Source organism: Hyla sarda, chromosome 4, assembly GCF_029499605.1.
Source record: "Hyla sarda isolate aHylSar1 chromosome 4, aHylSar1.hap1, whole genome shotgun sequence".
NCBI classification, from domain to species: Eukaryota; Metazoa; Chordata; class Amphibia; order Anura; family Hylidae; genus Hyla; species Hyla sarda.
The window spans coordinates 279,594,045-279,608,599 of NC_079192.1; the positions used below are offsets into that span (position 1 = coordinate 279,594,045).

At 39.4% G+C, this 14,555-nt stretch overlaps 1 protein-coding gene across 4 annotated transcripts in view; it reads left to right on the plus strand.

Annotated features, from left to right (window-relative positions):
• LOC130369290 (POC1 centriolar protein homolog B-like) overlaps positions 1 to 14,555 on the plus strand; it is a 133,511-nt gene that overhangs the window by 103,883 nt on the left and 15,073 nt on the right. For 3 of the 4 annotated variants that reach the window (XM_056574367.1, XM_056574370.1, XM_056574372.1), the window contains exon 12: positions 986 to 3,961. In XM_056574367.1, the coding sequence (XP_056430342.1) occupies positions 986 to 1,093 (108 nt within the window). In that variant the 3' untranslated portion in view covers positions 1,094 to 3,961. Of the gene's footprint in view, positions 1 to 985; positions 3,962 to 14,555 lie in introns of those variants that run through there. The other variant, XM_056574368.1, reaches the window with a different exon arrangement.

The following is a 14,555-nucleotide window of genomic DNA, read 5'->3' on the forward strand; positions in this document are numbered from 1 at the left end:
TTTAAAAGTCCAAAATCGCTGCTTTTTTGTCACATTTTATTCAAAATTCTTTTTATAAAAAGTAAAACCTAAGCAAAAATGATATTGATAAAAACTACAGATCATGGCGCAAAAAATGAGCCCTCTTATTGCCCCATATACGGAAAAATTAGAAAGTTATAGGTAGTCAAATTAGGGCAATTTCAAACATACTCATTTTGCTAAAATGGTTTGAGATTTTTTTTAAGCGGTACAATTATAGAAAAGAATATAATCATGGGTATCATTTTAATCATATTGACCCACAGAATAAAGAAAACATGTCATTTTTACCGGAAAGTGTACAGCGTGAAAACAAAACCTTCCAAAATTTGCTAAATTGCATTTTTCTTTTCAATTTCCCCACATAAATAATATTTTTTGGGTTGCGCCGTACATTTTATGGTAAAATAAGTGATGTAATTACAAAGTACAATTGGTGACACAAAAAACAAGCCCTCATATGGGTCTGTGGATGGAAATATAAGAGCGTTATGATTTTTAGAAGGCGAGGAGGAAAAACCGAAAATGAAAAAATAAAATTGGTCTGGTCCTTAAGGCCAAAATGGGCCTGGTCCTTAAGGGGTTAAGGGGGGATATGATCAACTTATTTAAGTATAAAAATGACCCTTACAAAAAAATTCTAATAAAACTGTTCAGGTAAAACCCCCTCAAAAGACAAGGGGGTACTCCCTCCAAAAAGGTTTAGTCTCCAGGGGCAACAAGCCTTCTTTACTATAAAAACTGTAATTTTATGGAACATTCTATCTAAGGAACTGGTCACAGCAGAAATGGCTGAGGGGTTCAAAAAAGGGTTAGATTGTTGAAACAAAAATAACATTGGTGCATGTGCACAAATATGCATCCCCACTGCTTCATCCGCCCGTGCCCCTTCCCTTCTCCTCCTTGGTTAAACTTGATAGACATGTGTCTTTTTTCAACCGTACTATGTTACATTGTTTTACAGACTGTTTCGATATTGGAGCACCGGCTTACATTGACTGAAGATAAACTCAAGGAATACCTTGAAAATCAGCAGAGGAACTCTACACAGTCTTGTGAATCAGATGGATGAGGAAAAATGTGAGAGCCCTGTGCAACAAGAAATTTTACTATGAATGTTTTTTAAATTAAATATTATTTATTATGTTTTCTTGTGTATATATATTCTGTACTGTTTCCCTAATATTCTAAGTGGGCTTTTATATCTCTTCTAAAGAACAATGATTTTCTAGGGGTATTTTATTCTGAAAGGAGATGTCCACCTTTACAACCATTTCTCTATTGCATCTAACATTGAAAATTAAATACATTTGCAAGAAGTCTATCGATAAAAATCATAAATGTCTTTACGGTTACAGACTAGAAATGAACACTGTGGGGGAGATTTATCAAAACCTGTCCAGAGGAAATGTTGCCGAGTTGCCCATAGCAACCAATCAGATGGCTTCTTTTATTTTGAGAGAGGCCTGTGAAAAATGAAAGAAGTTATCTGATTGGTTGCTATGGGCAACTTTTCCTCTGAGTCTTCTGATCCTTCAGTCATACTCCTGTCTGTCACCTACCTATTTCTAACATGCTTTCTGTAGGTTACAAGACGTTCTGGCCCGATGGATGGCAGTATGATTGTAGGATCAGAGGACACAGGGCTTGTTTATAATGTGTTACCATGAAGTCATATAGGTTAGCTCAGGGGTCAAATCCTGGGAAAAAAGTGAGAGAACTCACCCAAGATTTTCACTCAAGGGCTGGTCCTGCAAGACTCTTGCTCATGGGAACAGTGTTCCTGCTGTGGAAAAAGTTCAGCAACTCAGTTCTGATGTGTTCCTGCAGGACTTGAGCCCTGGGTTAGCTACATTGTTGTTGACCCAAAACAACAGTAACATTTTAATCAAGACTGTTTTGAAGTTATTAAATTTTTCAGTACAGGCACAAAGGAGAGATTTAAAAAGTTATTATTTTATCATTATTTTTTTTATGCGTAATAGTGATGTCACTGAATAAGAAGAATGCATGCTTCAGCCCATAGTAGAGATAACATAGCTTTCAGCCATAAAAGATCTATCATTAGAATCACTAGCAACTCAAAATATTAAGTACAAGATATTGTTGGAAAGAAAAAACAAGTGTTGAGTTTCCTCTCAACAAAGCGGCACAGCATGTGTTCTGTAGGAGGCTTCTATGATCCACAATACAATTGACATTTTTCACCCAGATAAGTCACATGAAATCTGAACACATTACTGTTGTGAGAATATAAGACATTGATTTTACAAGTAATCATTGGGGACTTTGAAACTTCCCCCTGGTTCAGGTCTGTGCTTACTTTGATCATGCTTCAGTGTAATTCAGACAATATTGATTCCAACCTGGAATTCTGGAGTCAGCCTATTTAATTTAACTGTGGAAGAAGTAAGTAATGCCCATATTTTAGCGGCTAAATAAAGTCGATGGGGGAGATCAATACCTGTCCAAAGGAAAAATTGCCCATAGCAACCAATCCGCTTTCTTCTTTCATTTTTAACAAGGCCTCTGCAAAGTGAAAGAAGCAATCTGATTGGTTGCTATGGACAACTGGCCAACTTTTCCTTTGCACAGGTTTTGATAAATCTCCCCCAATGTGATCAAGTGACTACGCTTTTCAATGCAGTAAAAAATAAGGATATGTTCACACAGGCACAAAGAAGGACCCATGTGAGAGCCACAGGCAGTGCAGTTCCTTTTCAGCTGTTTCCCTGCTACCATTGAAGTCAGTGGGAGCAGGCTTTTGAGCAGTGAGATGGCACTGTTTCTGTGGTGGAAAACACATTAAAAACTGCTCTGCTTTTGTACTGTTGCTTCTAGTAATTGTTTTACAGTATCTCCCCAATACATAGAAGCGGCATAGAGGACATTATACAGCAGTATTCAGCAGTGCTGCTCTAAATCTATAACTGGGGTGAGATAGTAAAACACAAGAAGTAGCAGTGTCTGTCAGTCTCTCTTGTTCTCTCATACCTTTTACAGTAAATGTTTGTTGTTTGTTTCCCATATATTCTTTTTTCAGCTGTTTAGAATTGTGCGTGTAGGAATAGATTAAGATAATACGTGAGAGTCATTATACTGCATCAAATCTAATTGCCTCATAGTCATATAATTATAATGCATTTATTCTACGTGCCTTATAGTCATTTCAAATTTTACTTCCATAATTAAAAAAAAAAAATTTAATGTTTGGATCGGTCGGGGTCTGGGTGTTTAGGCCCTGAAAGAAGTGGCTTACTGTGCTAAATTTATTGCAGGAGATGGCCTCCTCCCACCGCTTACTATTGAGTCTGTCTCCTTTAATAAGACAGGTAGCAGAGGGAAGTGCTTAGCCCAGCACTTCTGATTTAGCGATTAATGGAGTTCTGAAAACCCAAACCCCAACAGGTCAAAACTGTAGACATGTCTGTATGTCATTTTTTAAAAATGAAAATATCACTTAAATGTGCCTTATATTTCTTTATAACATTTCCTTATAGCCTTTATAGCTTAGAAGCTCTCTATGTTTGATATTGGGGAGAAGAACAATAATTTTATTTGTAAGTTACTTTATAGACTGTGATTGTGGGGGTCCCAGCGGTTAGAGAGGGGATACATTTAAATTGTGGGATAACCCCTTTAGGCTGGTGTCACACAAAACAGTTTTTTGGGAATTTGGATTAAAAAGTAAAAAAAAATTATAAAGGAAGAACTTATCCTTCCTGCTGAGTGCACTTATTGCTTTGGCTCAAAAACTGCCATGTGTGACACCAGCCCAAAGGTAATTATTTTACCTTGCATTGTTATCTAAGCACTTTTGGGGTAACTGGGTTGAATACCTTCCAAATTTACATATTTTGTTACATTTGTTTTATTTTTATATTTTAATGGTGTGTCTGTAATAAAGATGTGGCTTTTTGTACATGTTTTTAATTTCTTTTGTACCCTCCAAATAGGAGACATTTTGTGTAATATGTATACACATGATATCCTGTACTGTGATCTTTCTGAGATTTGAAGAATTTAATCGGACCATAATTCATCTTTAAAACTCTTGGGGGAAAAAGCCTCAAAGTTGGCAGAAAGGGAAGCAATTTTTCTTTACTTTTTAGTTGTTTTCATTTACTCATCTGCCGGACATCTGTTTTTACCATTTAAATTACCAACAGCATTAGCAGACACCCTCTACTGCTGCCAACCAACCATAAAAGATCTTGTTTTATGCATAGATGAAAAAAATTAGGATCAAAGATGAGAACAGATTAACCATGCAGAATTACTTGACACAGTATTTTATAGACCCTTTTTCATCAGACAGTCAAAGGTCAACACCGCTGATAATGTTTTCTCTGTACTGTGTAATGTAATTGCTTATTCCCAGTTGGATTAAAGCTGTAGCCATTGATTGTATCAATGACATTTACACTTAGTAAGATGTAGCATGTGCCACTAAGAAGGTACAGAGGCTTGTTGTGGCCCCATCTAAGCACTTTGGGGATTGCCTCCTCAGAAAAAGAAAATAATATTATTAATAAAGTATTAAAAGAAAATACATGTTTGTTTGTTTTTTAGCCATAATGGTACAGGCAGTACTAAATAAGCACCGATACCAGCTGCAATTATAGTTTTATATGCGGTTTTCATTGATGGTATTTCATTTAAAAGGACGGGACTGCACTCTCCAGTATTGTGACCCAACACCTTCTTTATTCCAGCATTAAACTGTACATACATTAGGATAATATGTGTGTAGAAATATATTTGTAGTATATGCCATTATCTTCTCCTGTGGCTGTTGTTATATGGGGAAAACCATTCACAACCTATATGTGAGAATAAGAGAACATGCTAAATCTATTAAAACAGGAATTGGGTGTCCCAGACTAATAGAACATTTTGGAGAGGCACATAAAAGAGATATTACATCTATGAAATTTACAGGTTTAGAGGTAGAAGACATCCCTCGTAGAGGGGGTGATTGTCAAAGGCTTCTCTTACAACGTGAAGCCAGGTGGATCATTGAGACAGAGGCCATAGGTCCACTTGGACTAAACGATAAAAATTACATGAGTGTTTTCTTGTAGTTCATCAAATGTACAGATGTCACTAATGATATTACTTTAATTCACAGTCATGGTTTTGTAAGGGTGTATTTATATTTTGTAGGTTAGGATATTCATGGGATGTATATTGAAGACATGTTGCGCTGGTCTGATTTTACCCATTTTTGTACCCTCCATATGCTTTTAATGAATGAAAAAATAAAGTTCATGTGTTTTACATACACTGGTGTCCAGAAGTGCTGGGGGGATCCATGCTCCACAGTGAGAAAAGCTTTTTTCCTACATCCACCTTGTTTGCGGCAACAACGCCCTGGCAGCACCTGGTCTAGAAGGGAATCATGATTCTATATGCAGGAGGAGGTGAGTGGACTTTCTTTGATTTATGCTGTGTTCTTATGTTGAGCGGTTACTCTGGCTGCGCAGGATGCAACCGGCAGGGCGGAGACAGTGGAAGTTTTCTCCTGGTGTGCCCCGTCTGACGTTCGCACCCTGGGTGCTGCCGGGGCAGAGGAATGTCAAAGTTAGTAGTAGACGTTTTGCGTCTGCTGTTCTCTGAGGGTCCGCCCCGCTCTAAAACCTGTGCTCCGGAGAGGGAGTAAGTAATGTGACATGTTACCGTCACATGATAAGGTGACGCAGCCAGTCACGTGACTCCCAGGATGCACTTATAGCGCAGCATATTGACGTAGCAGATTGTGAGCAAGAGGAAGCGCAGCCACGCGAAACAATTGTCGCTTGTATCTAGTGAATACACCTGCATGTTATCCTGCTGTATGTACAGTTTAATGCCGAAATAAAGAAGGTGTTGGGACATAATATTGGTGAGGGCAGTCCCATTCTTTCTCCTTGTACTTTTATATTACTTGTGGACATTTGGGATTTGATGCACCACCAGGCATACCCCTCCGATAGGTGACTGTACCAACACATTTGCTATGAGGTCCTACATGTGGTCTAGTTTGGATGAGTTGGCAGTGCCAGTTCAGCTCTACATGTTATATTTACATTATTTCATTTAAGTTTAGCAGGGAACTTTCCACCTTGTCACTCCTCTACCTCATCTGATCACTGCAGCTTATTAAAGTTTTACTGTCATTATAGAAAAAAAACTTTTGACATGCCAAAGGTTTTGATCAGTCGACGTCTATACGCTGAGACCTCCAGATCTCAATAGTTGGGTGACGCGCATGGAAGTTTGCTCCTCTCACCAGCCTGGCAGTCATTGAGATGGATTCCATTATAGTCTATGGAACCCATCACTTGCAACAGGAATAGCCAGGGAGTGCAAGCTTCATCCGGCTGTAATTAGAGATCGCTGAGGGTCTCAGCACTATAGCTCCCACTGATCAAAGCTTTAACCCCTAGAGGACATTGGTTCTGGCAAGCCAGAGAAGTAGAATACCAATTATACTGATCAGTGATATGCCTATGAATAGCACTGAACGGTATCAGCAAACAAATAATTGCTATAAATTGTCTGCTCTGGGAACATAAATAATGTAATATAACCGGTAAAATAAAAGTGAATAAGGCCCACCCCAATAAAAATAAAATTGCCCCTTTTCCAATTTTACTCAAAAAACTATTTAAAAAAATGATTAATAAACATATTTGGTATTGGTGCATGCGTAACTATCAAAATATAACATTAATGATCCTTAAAAAATAGGGCAAGAAGAAACATACTTATTTCGTAAAGAAAAAAAAGAAATTATTTTTTTACAAATCAGTACAATATTCGAAAAGCATGTAAACATGGGTATGATTTTAATCGTATTGAGCCACAGAACAAAGGAAATGTCATGTTTACCGCAAAGTGTACAACTTAAAAATGAAACCCTTCAAAATTTGCACAAATTTGAGTTGATTTTTTTTCAGGTTTCCCAGATAAATAATATTTTTGGGTGAAATGAAAGGTGTCATTACAAAGAACAATTGGTTGCAAAAAAAAAAACACTAGAGATCAATTCTGCTCTCCTTTTTATCCTATTTTAGTAATGAAAAGTTGCCTTGTTTTTGAACTTCCAGTGCCCAATTCATCAAATGTCACACACTGCTTGATGAATTTACCGGCTCCTATGCCCATACTATCCGTTTCAGTGAAAATCAGGGCGCTGCTACTTTTTGCCCGCTGTATAAAACTAGTCTAAAGCACTGCAAATGGTAGTTCACTTTCAGATATGATCTATAGCATAAGTCGCACAAAAGCCGCAAGGGACGTGACTGGGACTTTTTGTGCAACAATTTTAGATTTAAAAAAAATGTTCTAAACAGCTTGATGAATTCCCCTCTTGCTGTATATGTAGTTCTATTCTAACATGAACCTAAAAAAAAAAAGCTGCTTAAGGCTGGGTTCACACCATGTTTTGTTAACTACTGTTCCCGTATACGGCCGTATGCGGTTTCCCGATCGCAGGCAAAAACGTGGTCGACCACGTTTTTGCCTACGGTCGGGAAACCGCATACGGCCGAAAACTAAGCCGACCGGAGGCTGCGGTTCACTCCGGTCGGCTCATAGACATGCATTAAATACGGTTCCCGAATACGGCTGAGTGCAGGCGCCGCGATTAAGCCCCGCTCCCCCTCCTCCCAGCCGTATAAGGGAACCGTAGTTAACAAAATGTGGTCTGAACCCAGCCTAAGCTGGCTGTATATGATGTATTTAAAAAGATTATGGTCCAGATTTATCAAACTGTGTGTGAGAAAAAATGTTGTGATTTTCCAACAACAACCAATCGCAACTCAGCTAACGAGCTCTGGTAAAGTGAAACCTGAGCGGTGATTGGTTGCTGTGGGAAAAGCACTCCACTTTAATTCTCACACAGTTTAATAAACCTGGGCCTATATGTGTAGAGCTATACTTAAAAGGGGAACTGACTGCGGGTTTACCCACACTAAACCCAGTGCACAGGGTTATAGTGTAGGTTAACCGGATCACAATGTGGTATCACTTAACAAGATCCGCGGTCCAGCTCCGGAGTTGCCCGTTGTATTAGCCAACATTGCTAATCTGGAAAGGCTGGCTTTGTAAAATGGAGGCAGACCCAGCTTTCCTGCCTCTGTCCCCTCTGCACTGATATGCCCATCTACCTTATGAATATTCATGGAATCCCTTCACCAATGTGAGCGCAAGGTGGGCAGCATATTGGTGCAGAGGGGATGGATGCTGGGTATGCCTGGTCTTGCCTCGGTTGTGCAAAGCCAGCCAATCCAGATTAGCAATGGCAGCTAATACAACAGTTATCTCTGGAACCATGTAAGAAATACCTCATTGTAATCCATTTCACGTGCACTATACGGGTAAACCCGCTGTCCGTTTCCCTTTAAAGGAGATCTGCAGTGCTTATAACAAATAAGTTATAGATAGTGGGGGGTCCGAGCACTGGGGCCCCCCACGATCTCCTGTACGGGGCCGCGGACCGTGTCGTCCCCAGCAGAAAGCCTCGGCAGGCACGCCCCCTTCATGTATCTCTATGGGATTCATGGAGGGGGTGTGCCGGCTGCCGCGTCATGCGGGGACGGAACGCCCCCTTTCCTGTACATTGCCGCAGCCCCATACAGCAGATCGCGGAGGGCCCCAGTGCTCGGACCCCCCCGTGATCTATAACTTATCCCCTATCCTTCGAATAGGGGATAAGTTCTGAGCACCACAGATATCCTTTAAGTATTATCGTCTCACTTCACTAGAGCCCGAAATGCCCTATGTTGTATAATTAAGTCATTTATTTGTAGACTTAATCTTGAATCAATTTTCCTGTGTGTAATACAGTTTTCTTTGATTTATCCTCGGTTCTTGTTTTATCCTCTGACCATATCAATGATTACACTCCTTAAAGATTCGTACTTCTGGTTAAGGCTGGTCTTGTGTAATGTTTAAATAGCCAGAATAATCTGATAATTTCAGTGTGCGAGAATCTCAGTAACTGATACATCTGTAATTATTCTTTGCAATAAAATGTGACCTTTTCGCTATGAAGAATCTCTTCATTCACCAATTATTTTAGAGTCAGCTCAAAATAAAAATTCTATTTCTATTTTAGCACTAAATTGTACTTTGATTTTGGTAATACAGAATATGTGCCAGATTAACCCATCAAATGTGTACTGAAATGGATTGTGCAACGTAATTGTCTATGCTCAGCACAGATGTTAATGGCTCTTAGTGAATGAGATATATATTTAAAGTGAAACAGTCAGGCTGTTCACCCACACTTAACCCAATATACTGGGTTATAAGTGTGGGAGAACAGCCTTACAATGAGGGGTCACTTATGTGATGGAGTTGTTGCAGAGTTATACATCTTTAGCACTCTAGTCCTGTTGCGCTGCTGTGCACAATGAAGGCCGGGAGGTTGCTGCTTAGTCCATGAGGCAGAATAGGGTTGGTTCATGAACTAAGGTGTGGTTTGAAGAAGGAATAGAGATACATAAACTGGATAAATTAATGTGAGGTTAAAAGAAGCAGGTTACCCAGATTAAATAATTTCAGGTTTTGAATATGCTGTGGGTTCAATTTAGGTGGGTATTGGGAAATTGCACATGAAAGGCAGGATTTAATGGATGTAAGACTTCTTTCACACTGTGAAAGTTGCTCCGTTACAAACGGACATTAAGGGCTCTTTTTTTTTTCTTGTTGACCGCCCTTAACATCCGTTATTGTATCAGAGCATAACTTGAGTCATAACGGGCAAAGAGAATCCTCTAACGTCCGCTATAACTCCTGTTATTGCAGCCGAAGATAGTGGGAGAAAAAGACGTGTCATGCAAAAAAATTTCTCCAGCTATCTTCCTAACAGACATCACCTACCGGGCGAAAAGTGTGAAAGAAGCCTAAGCTTTTAACCATTTGTTTCTTATGCTTCCAGCACAAAAACGTCATGTTGTTTAATAAATAGAAAAATGAAAAGTGTTACCATTTTTTTTTATTGTTTTCCAGCATTACATTTTTATATGCTGTTAGGGTTGGTGTAAATACCTGCCTCGGTCCTCCACAGCTCCTGTTCCAGTGCCTTCTGATCCCCCATCGCTTCTCCTTGCTTCTAATACAGGATGTCTCAGAAGGACTTGCCTGCTCAGCCAAATTCCTTGCCTCAGCATTATCCCATTCTCGGTCAATGATTGGCTGCGTGGAGAGGTGTTGCTGAGACATCTTGTCCCTGAAGCATGGAGAAACAGCAGAGAACTGGAAGGTGCTGGAGCTGCAGGGAGCCAAGTTTATACAGTGTTATTAAGTTCATGATCAAACCTTTATATCTTCCCCTTGAAGGGGGAATTGCCCTAATATCTTACTTTGCCTTAACCTAAAGTAAGGATTTTACTGTTAAAGAGTACCTGTCACCAAACTAAACCTTTAATATATTATTCCTTATGTTATTATAAGACACTTCGCTATTTTGCTGTTAAAATTGTCAACCTTTTATATGTTTTTAATGTGATTGAAAATGCGTCCACTAGGTGGCTCTGTTCTATTCCCTGCTGCAAGTCAAACAGTTAGTTTGGCATCCTCCCGGCCTGGCAGGGACCAAACTCGGGAAGTGCGTAAGGGGCATGGTGAGGCACAGCTCTCGCAGGCTTCAGTGATGTGGCGCCTGCTGGGGAACACCCACTTTCTCCTGCCGGGAGCTCATACAATGTGAGCAAGGGCAAAGGTATCATACAGAGCTTTTAAAAGCTCGGAAAAAGGGTAGGAGGGGTGTTAGGAATAGTTAGGGAATATATTCTGATTTAGTTTCGAAAATATGGTTTCATGTCAGGTACTCTTTAACCTCTTAAGGACGCAGGACGTAAATGTACGTCCTGGTGAGGTGGTACTTAACGCACCAGGACGTACATTTACGTCCTAAGCATAACCGCGGGCATCGGAGCGATGCCCGTGTCATGCGCGGCTGATCCCGGCTGCTGATCGCAGCCAGGGACCCGCCGGCAATGGCCGACGCCCGCGATCTCGCGGGCGTCCGCCATTAACCCCTCAGGTGCCGGGATCAATACAGATCCCGGCATCTGCGGCAGTTTGCGATTAAAATGAACGATCGGATCGCCCGCAGCGCTGCTGTGGGGATCCGATCATTCATAACGCCGCACGGAGGTCCCCTCACCTTCCTCCGTGCGGCTCCCGGCGTCTCCTGCTCTGGTCTGTGATCGAGCAGACCAGAGCAGGAGATGACCGATAATACTGATCTGTTCTATGTCCTATACATAGAACAGATCAGTATTAGCAATCATGGTATTGCTATGAATAGTCCCCTATGGGGACTATTCAAGTGTAAAAAAAAATGTAAAAGTAAAAGTAAAAAAAAAGTGAAAAATCCCCTCCCCCAATAAAAAAGTAAAACGTCCGTTTTTTCCTATTTTACCCCCAAAAAGCGTAAAAAACATTTTTTATAGACATATTTGGTATCGCTGCGTGCGTAAATGTCCGAACTATTAAAATAAAATGTTAATGATCCCGTACGGTGAACGGCGTGAACGAAAAAAAATTTTAAAAGTCCAAAATTCCTACTTTTTTAATACATTTTATTAAAAAAAAATTATAAAAAATGTATTAAAAGTTTTTTATATGCAAATGTGGTATCAAAAAAAAGTACAGATCATGGCGCAAAAAATTAGCCCCCATACCGCCGCTTATACGGAAAAATAAAAAAGTTATAGGTCATCAAAATAAAGGGATTATAAACGTACTAATTTGGTTAAAAAGTTTGTGATTTTTTTTAAGCGCAACAATAATATAAAAGTATATAATAATGGGTATCATTTTAATCGTATTGACCCTCAGAATAAAGAACACACGTCATTTTTACCATAAATTGTACGGCGTGAAAACAAAACCTTCCAAAATTAGCAAAATTGCATTTTTCGTTTTAATTTCCCCACAAAAATAGTGTTTTTTGGTTGCGCCATACATTTTATGATATAATGAGTGATGTCATTACAAAGGACAACTGGTCGCGCAAAAAACAAGCCCTCATACTAGTCTGTGGATGAAAATATAAAAGAGTTATGATTTTTAGAAGGCGAGGAGGAAAAAATGAAAACGTAAAAATTAAATTGTCTGAGTCCTTAAGGCCAAAATGGGCTGAGTCCTTAAGGGGTTAAATATTTATGCACTATATTCCTTACCATATATAAGTTCATTTTGTAAAAAACTATGCAAGCCATTTGGCAGACTTGGGCAATCTGTACTGCAAAGCAGTCTATAACGCTATTAATTTGTATTGGTGGAATTGTATAACATACTGTCCTCACAGCTGAATAAATATATGTTTATTTTCCTAAATTTGCAACTACTAAAAAGTATATTTTCAATGAAACTAACAGAATGGCTAAAATGGAGATTGGCATAGTGTGAATATAGTGAAGCAGCGTATCATGTCCTTTGTTATCAGGATGACATCAATCCAATAAATCGAGACAAATTAGTTTCCATAGAAAAACTTTCAAGCCTCTGTAACTTTTTATATGTGGTTGTCTGATAACACAACAATAGCAGTCTGTCATTTTAGTCTCGGGGTCATGAATAAAGTTATATTGAGCAAAAGCAGAGCCATAATGGTGAGACACGTAAGGCTCCATACTCTAGTGCCGTATGTACTTTGTACAGTGAAACATTAAAATGATATACTGTATTGATAAGAGATTGACAGATAATATCTGTCTCCCTTTCTTTGACATTTGAGGGCTTTTAGTTGTATGGTCCTATATGGCAAAGTTATAGCGAATATGAGCCTACTGTATAATGTAGCTTGTTACACTGAAATGAATTCAGATATTTTTAAAATTTGCATTTAGGTACAGAACTTACTTACACATATTAATACATATTTCTCATTGTCATTGAATAACTGGAGTGCTATGTGCTTGTTCTCCCACTTATCAGCTTTGTAATCATATGGGTTTTATGTGATGCTATATCTTTAAAAATTTGTACCCCAAAAAATTTAATAGTTTCAAAATAGGAATTGTGTAATGCCCCACTTTCCCTTTAGTACTTGGTTTTCTCAATGATAACTCGGGATCCTAGCAGCGTGGAACCCTTTGATCAGCTTATCAGGGAACACTTATACCAAAAAATTGTCCCTTAAAGTATAAAACGGCTAATATTCTTAACATTTTTAATATTTAATGTTTTAGCAGGTACAGATACTTAGGAGGCAAAAAGAATAAGTCAAATGGTACTGCAAAATAACTAGATTTATCACAGCAGGAGACATTAACAAAAGCTAAATCTATCATTTACTCATATATCCAAGTGGATTGTCTAAATATTTTGCAAAAATTTGACTATGTTTTAAAGCTTGTTTCCCAATGTTACTTAATATGGTATTACACTCCAGAACAATGAGCAGGAACGAACAGGTCTTTTTTGCTCACAGTGAGGAAAAATTTCTGGTATTTTGTGTGTGTGTATATATAGGATAAATTGTAAGACGTCACTTGCCATGATTTTCCCTGCCAGGGTTTAAGGATCACAGCCATACAATGCAAAACAGATGGAGAACTGCAGTACAAGGGCATTTTTGAATCTGTTATAATTTAGATATGGTCCTTTCAAAACATAAAAATAGCATTTGCAGAAAAGGCAAGTCATAAAAAATAGGAAATGGATTTTCTCTTTCATTTCCCACTAAACGTAAACCATGAGAGTAATGTATGTATGGCTCAAACAGGAGTTTTTCCTCTAGCAAGAAAAGTCTGTTACTGGTTACCATTTAGCGTGAGTCTTATTTTGATGTGGAGCAGCATCCGTAATGTTCTAGGGCTTTTAAAACTTTATAGAATAGGACTTACATTTAGTGTGACCACATGCTGGTAGAAAAAAGTACTACGTTATAAACTTAATTTCTACTTTCCAAAAATCAGATGGATCTGTTTTAAGAAATAGTGGAAGAGATATGATGGAAGTGATGTGAATATTTTCTGTTTTCTTGTGTTCCTAAGTGATTGAAAATGTAGGAAAAGCAGGAGGAGAACTGCCCTGGAAGTACTTAGGAGTTTTTAGTTGACATTAAATGTAACTGTTGCAACCACGGTTAGGCTGGGTTCCCACCTCGTTTTGTACTTACGGCTCCCGTATACGGCTGGGAGGAGGGGTGGGCGGGGCTTAATCGCGGCGCCCGCCGTATAAGGGAACCGTATTTAATGCATGTCTATGAGCCAACCGGAGTGAACCGCAGCCTCCGGTCGGCTGCGTTTTCGGCCGAATGCGGTTTCCTGACCGTAGGCAAAAACGCGGTTGACCACGTTTTTGCCTGCGGTCGGGAAAACGCAGCTGACCGGAGGCTGCGGTTCACTCCGGTCGGCTCATAGACATGCATTAAATACGGTTCCCCTATACGGCTGAGTGCGGGCGCCGCGATTAAGCCCCGTCCACCCCTCCTCCCAGCCGTGTACGGGAGCCGTAAGTACAAAACGAGGTGTGAACCCAGCCTTAGACAACTGCTGCCTTGAGCAGACACTCATAAGTCATTGTGATTC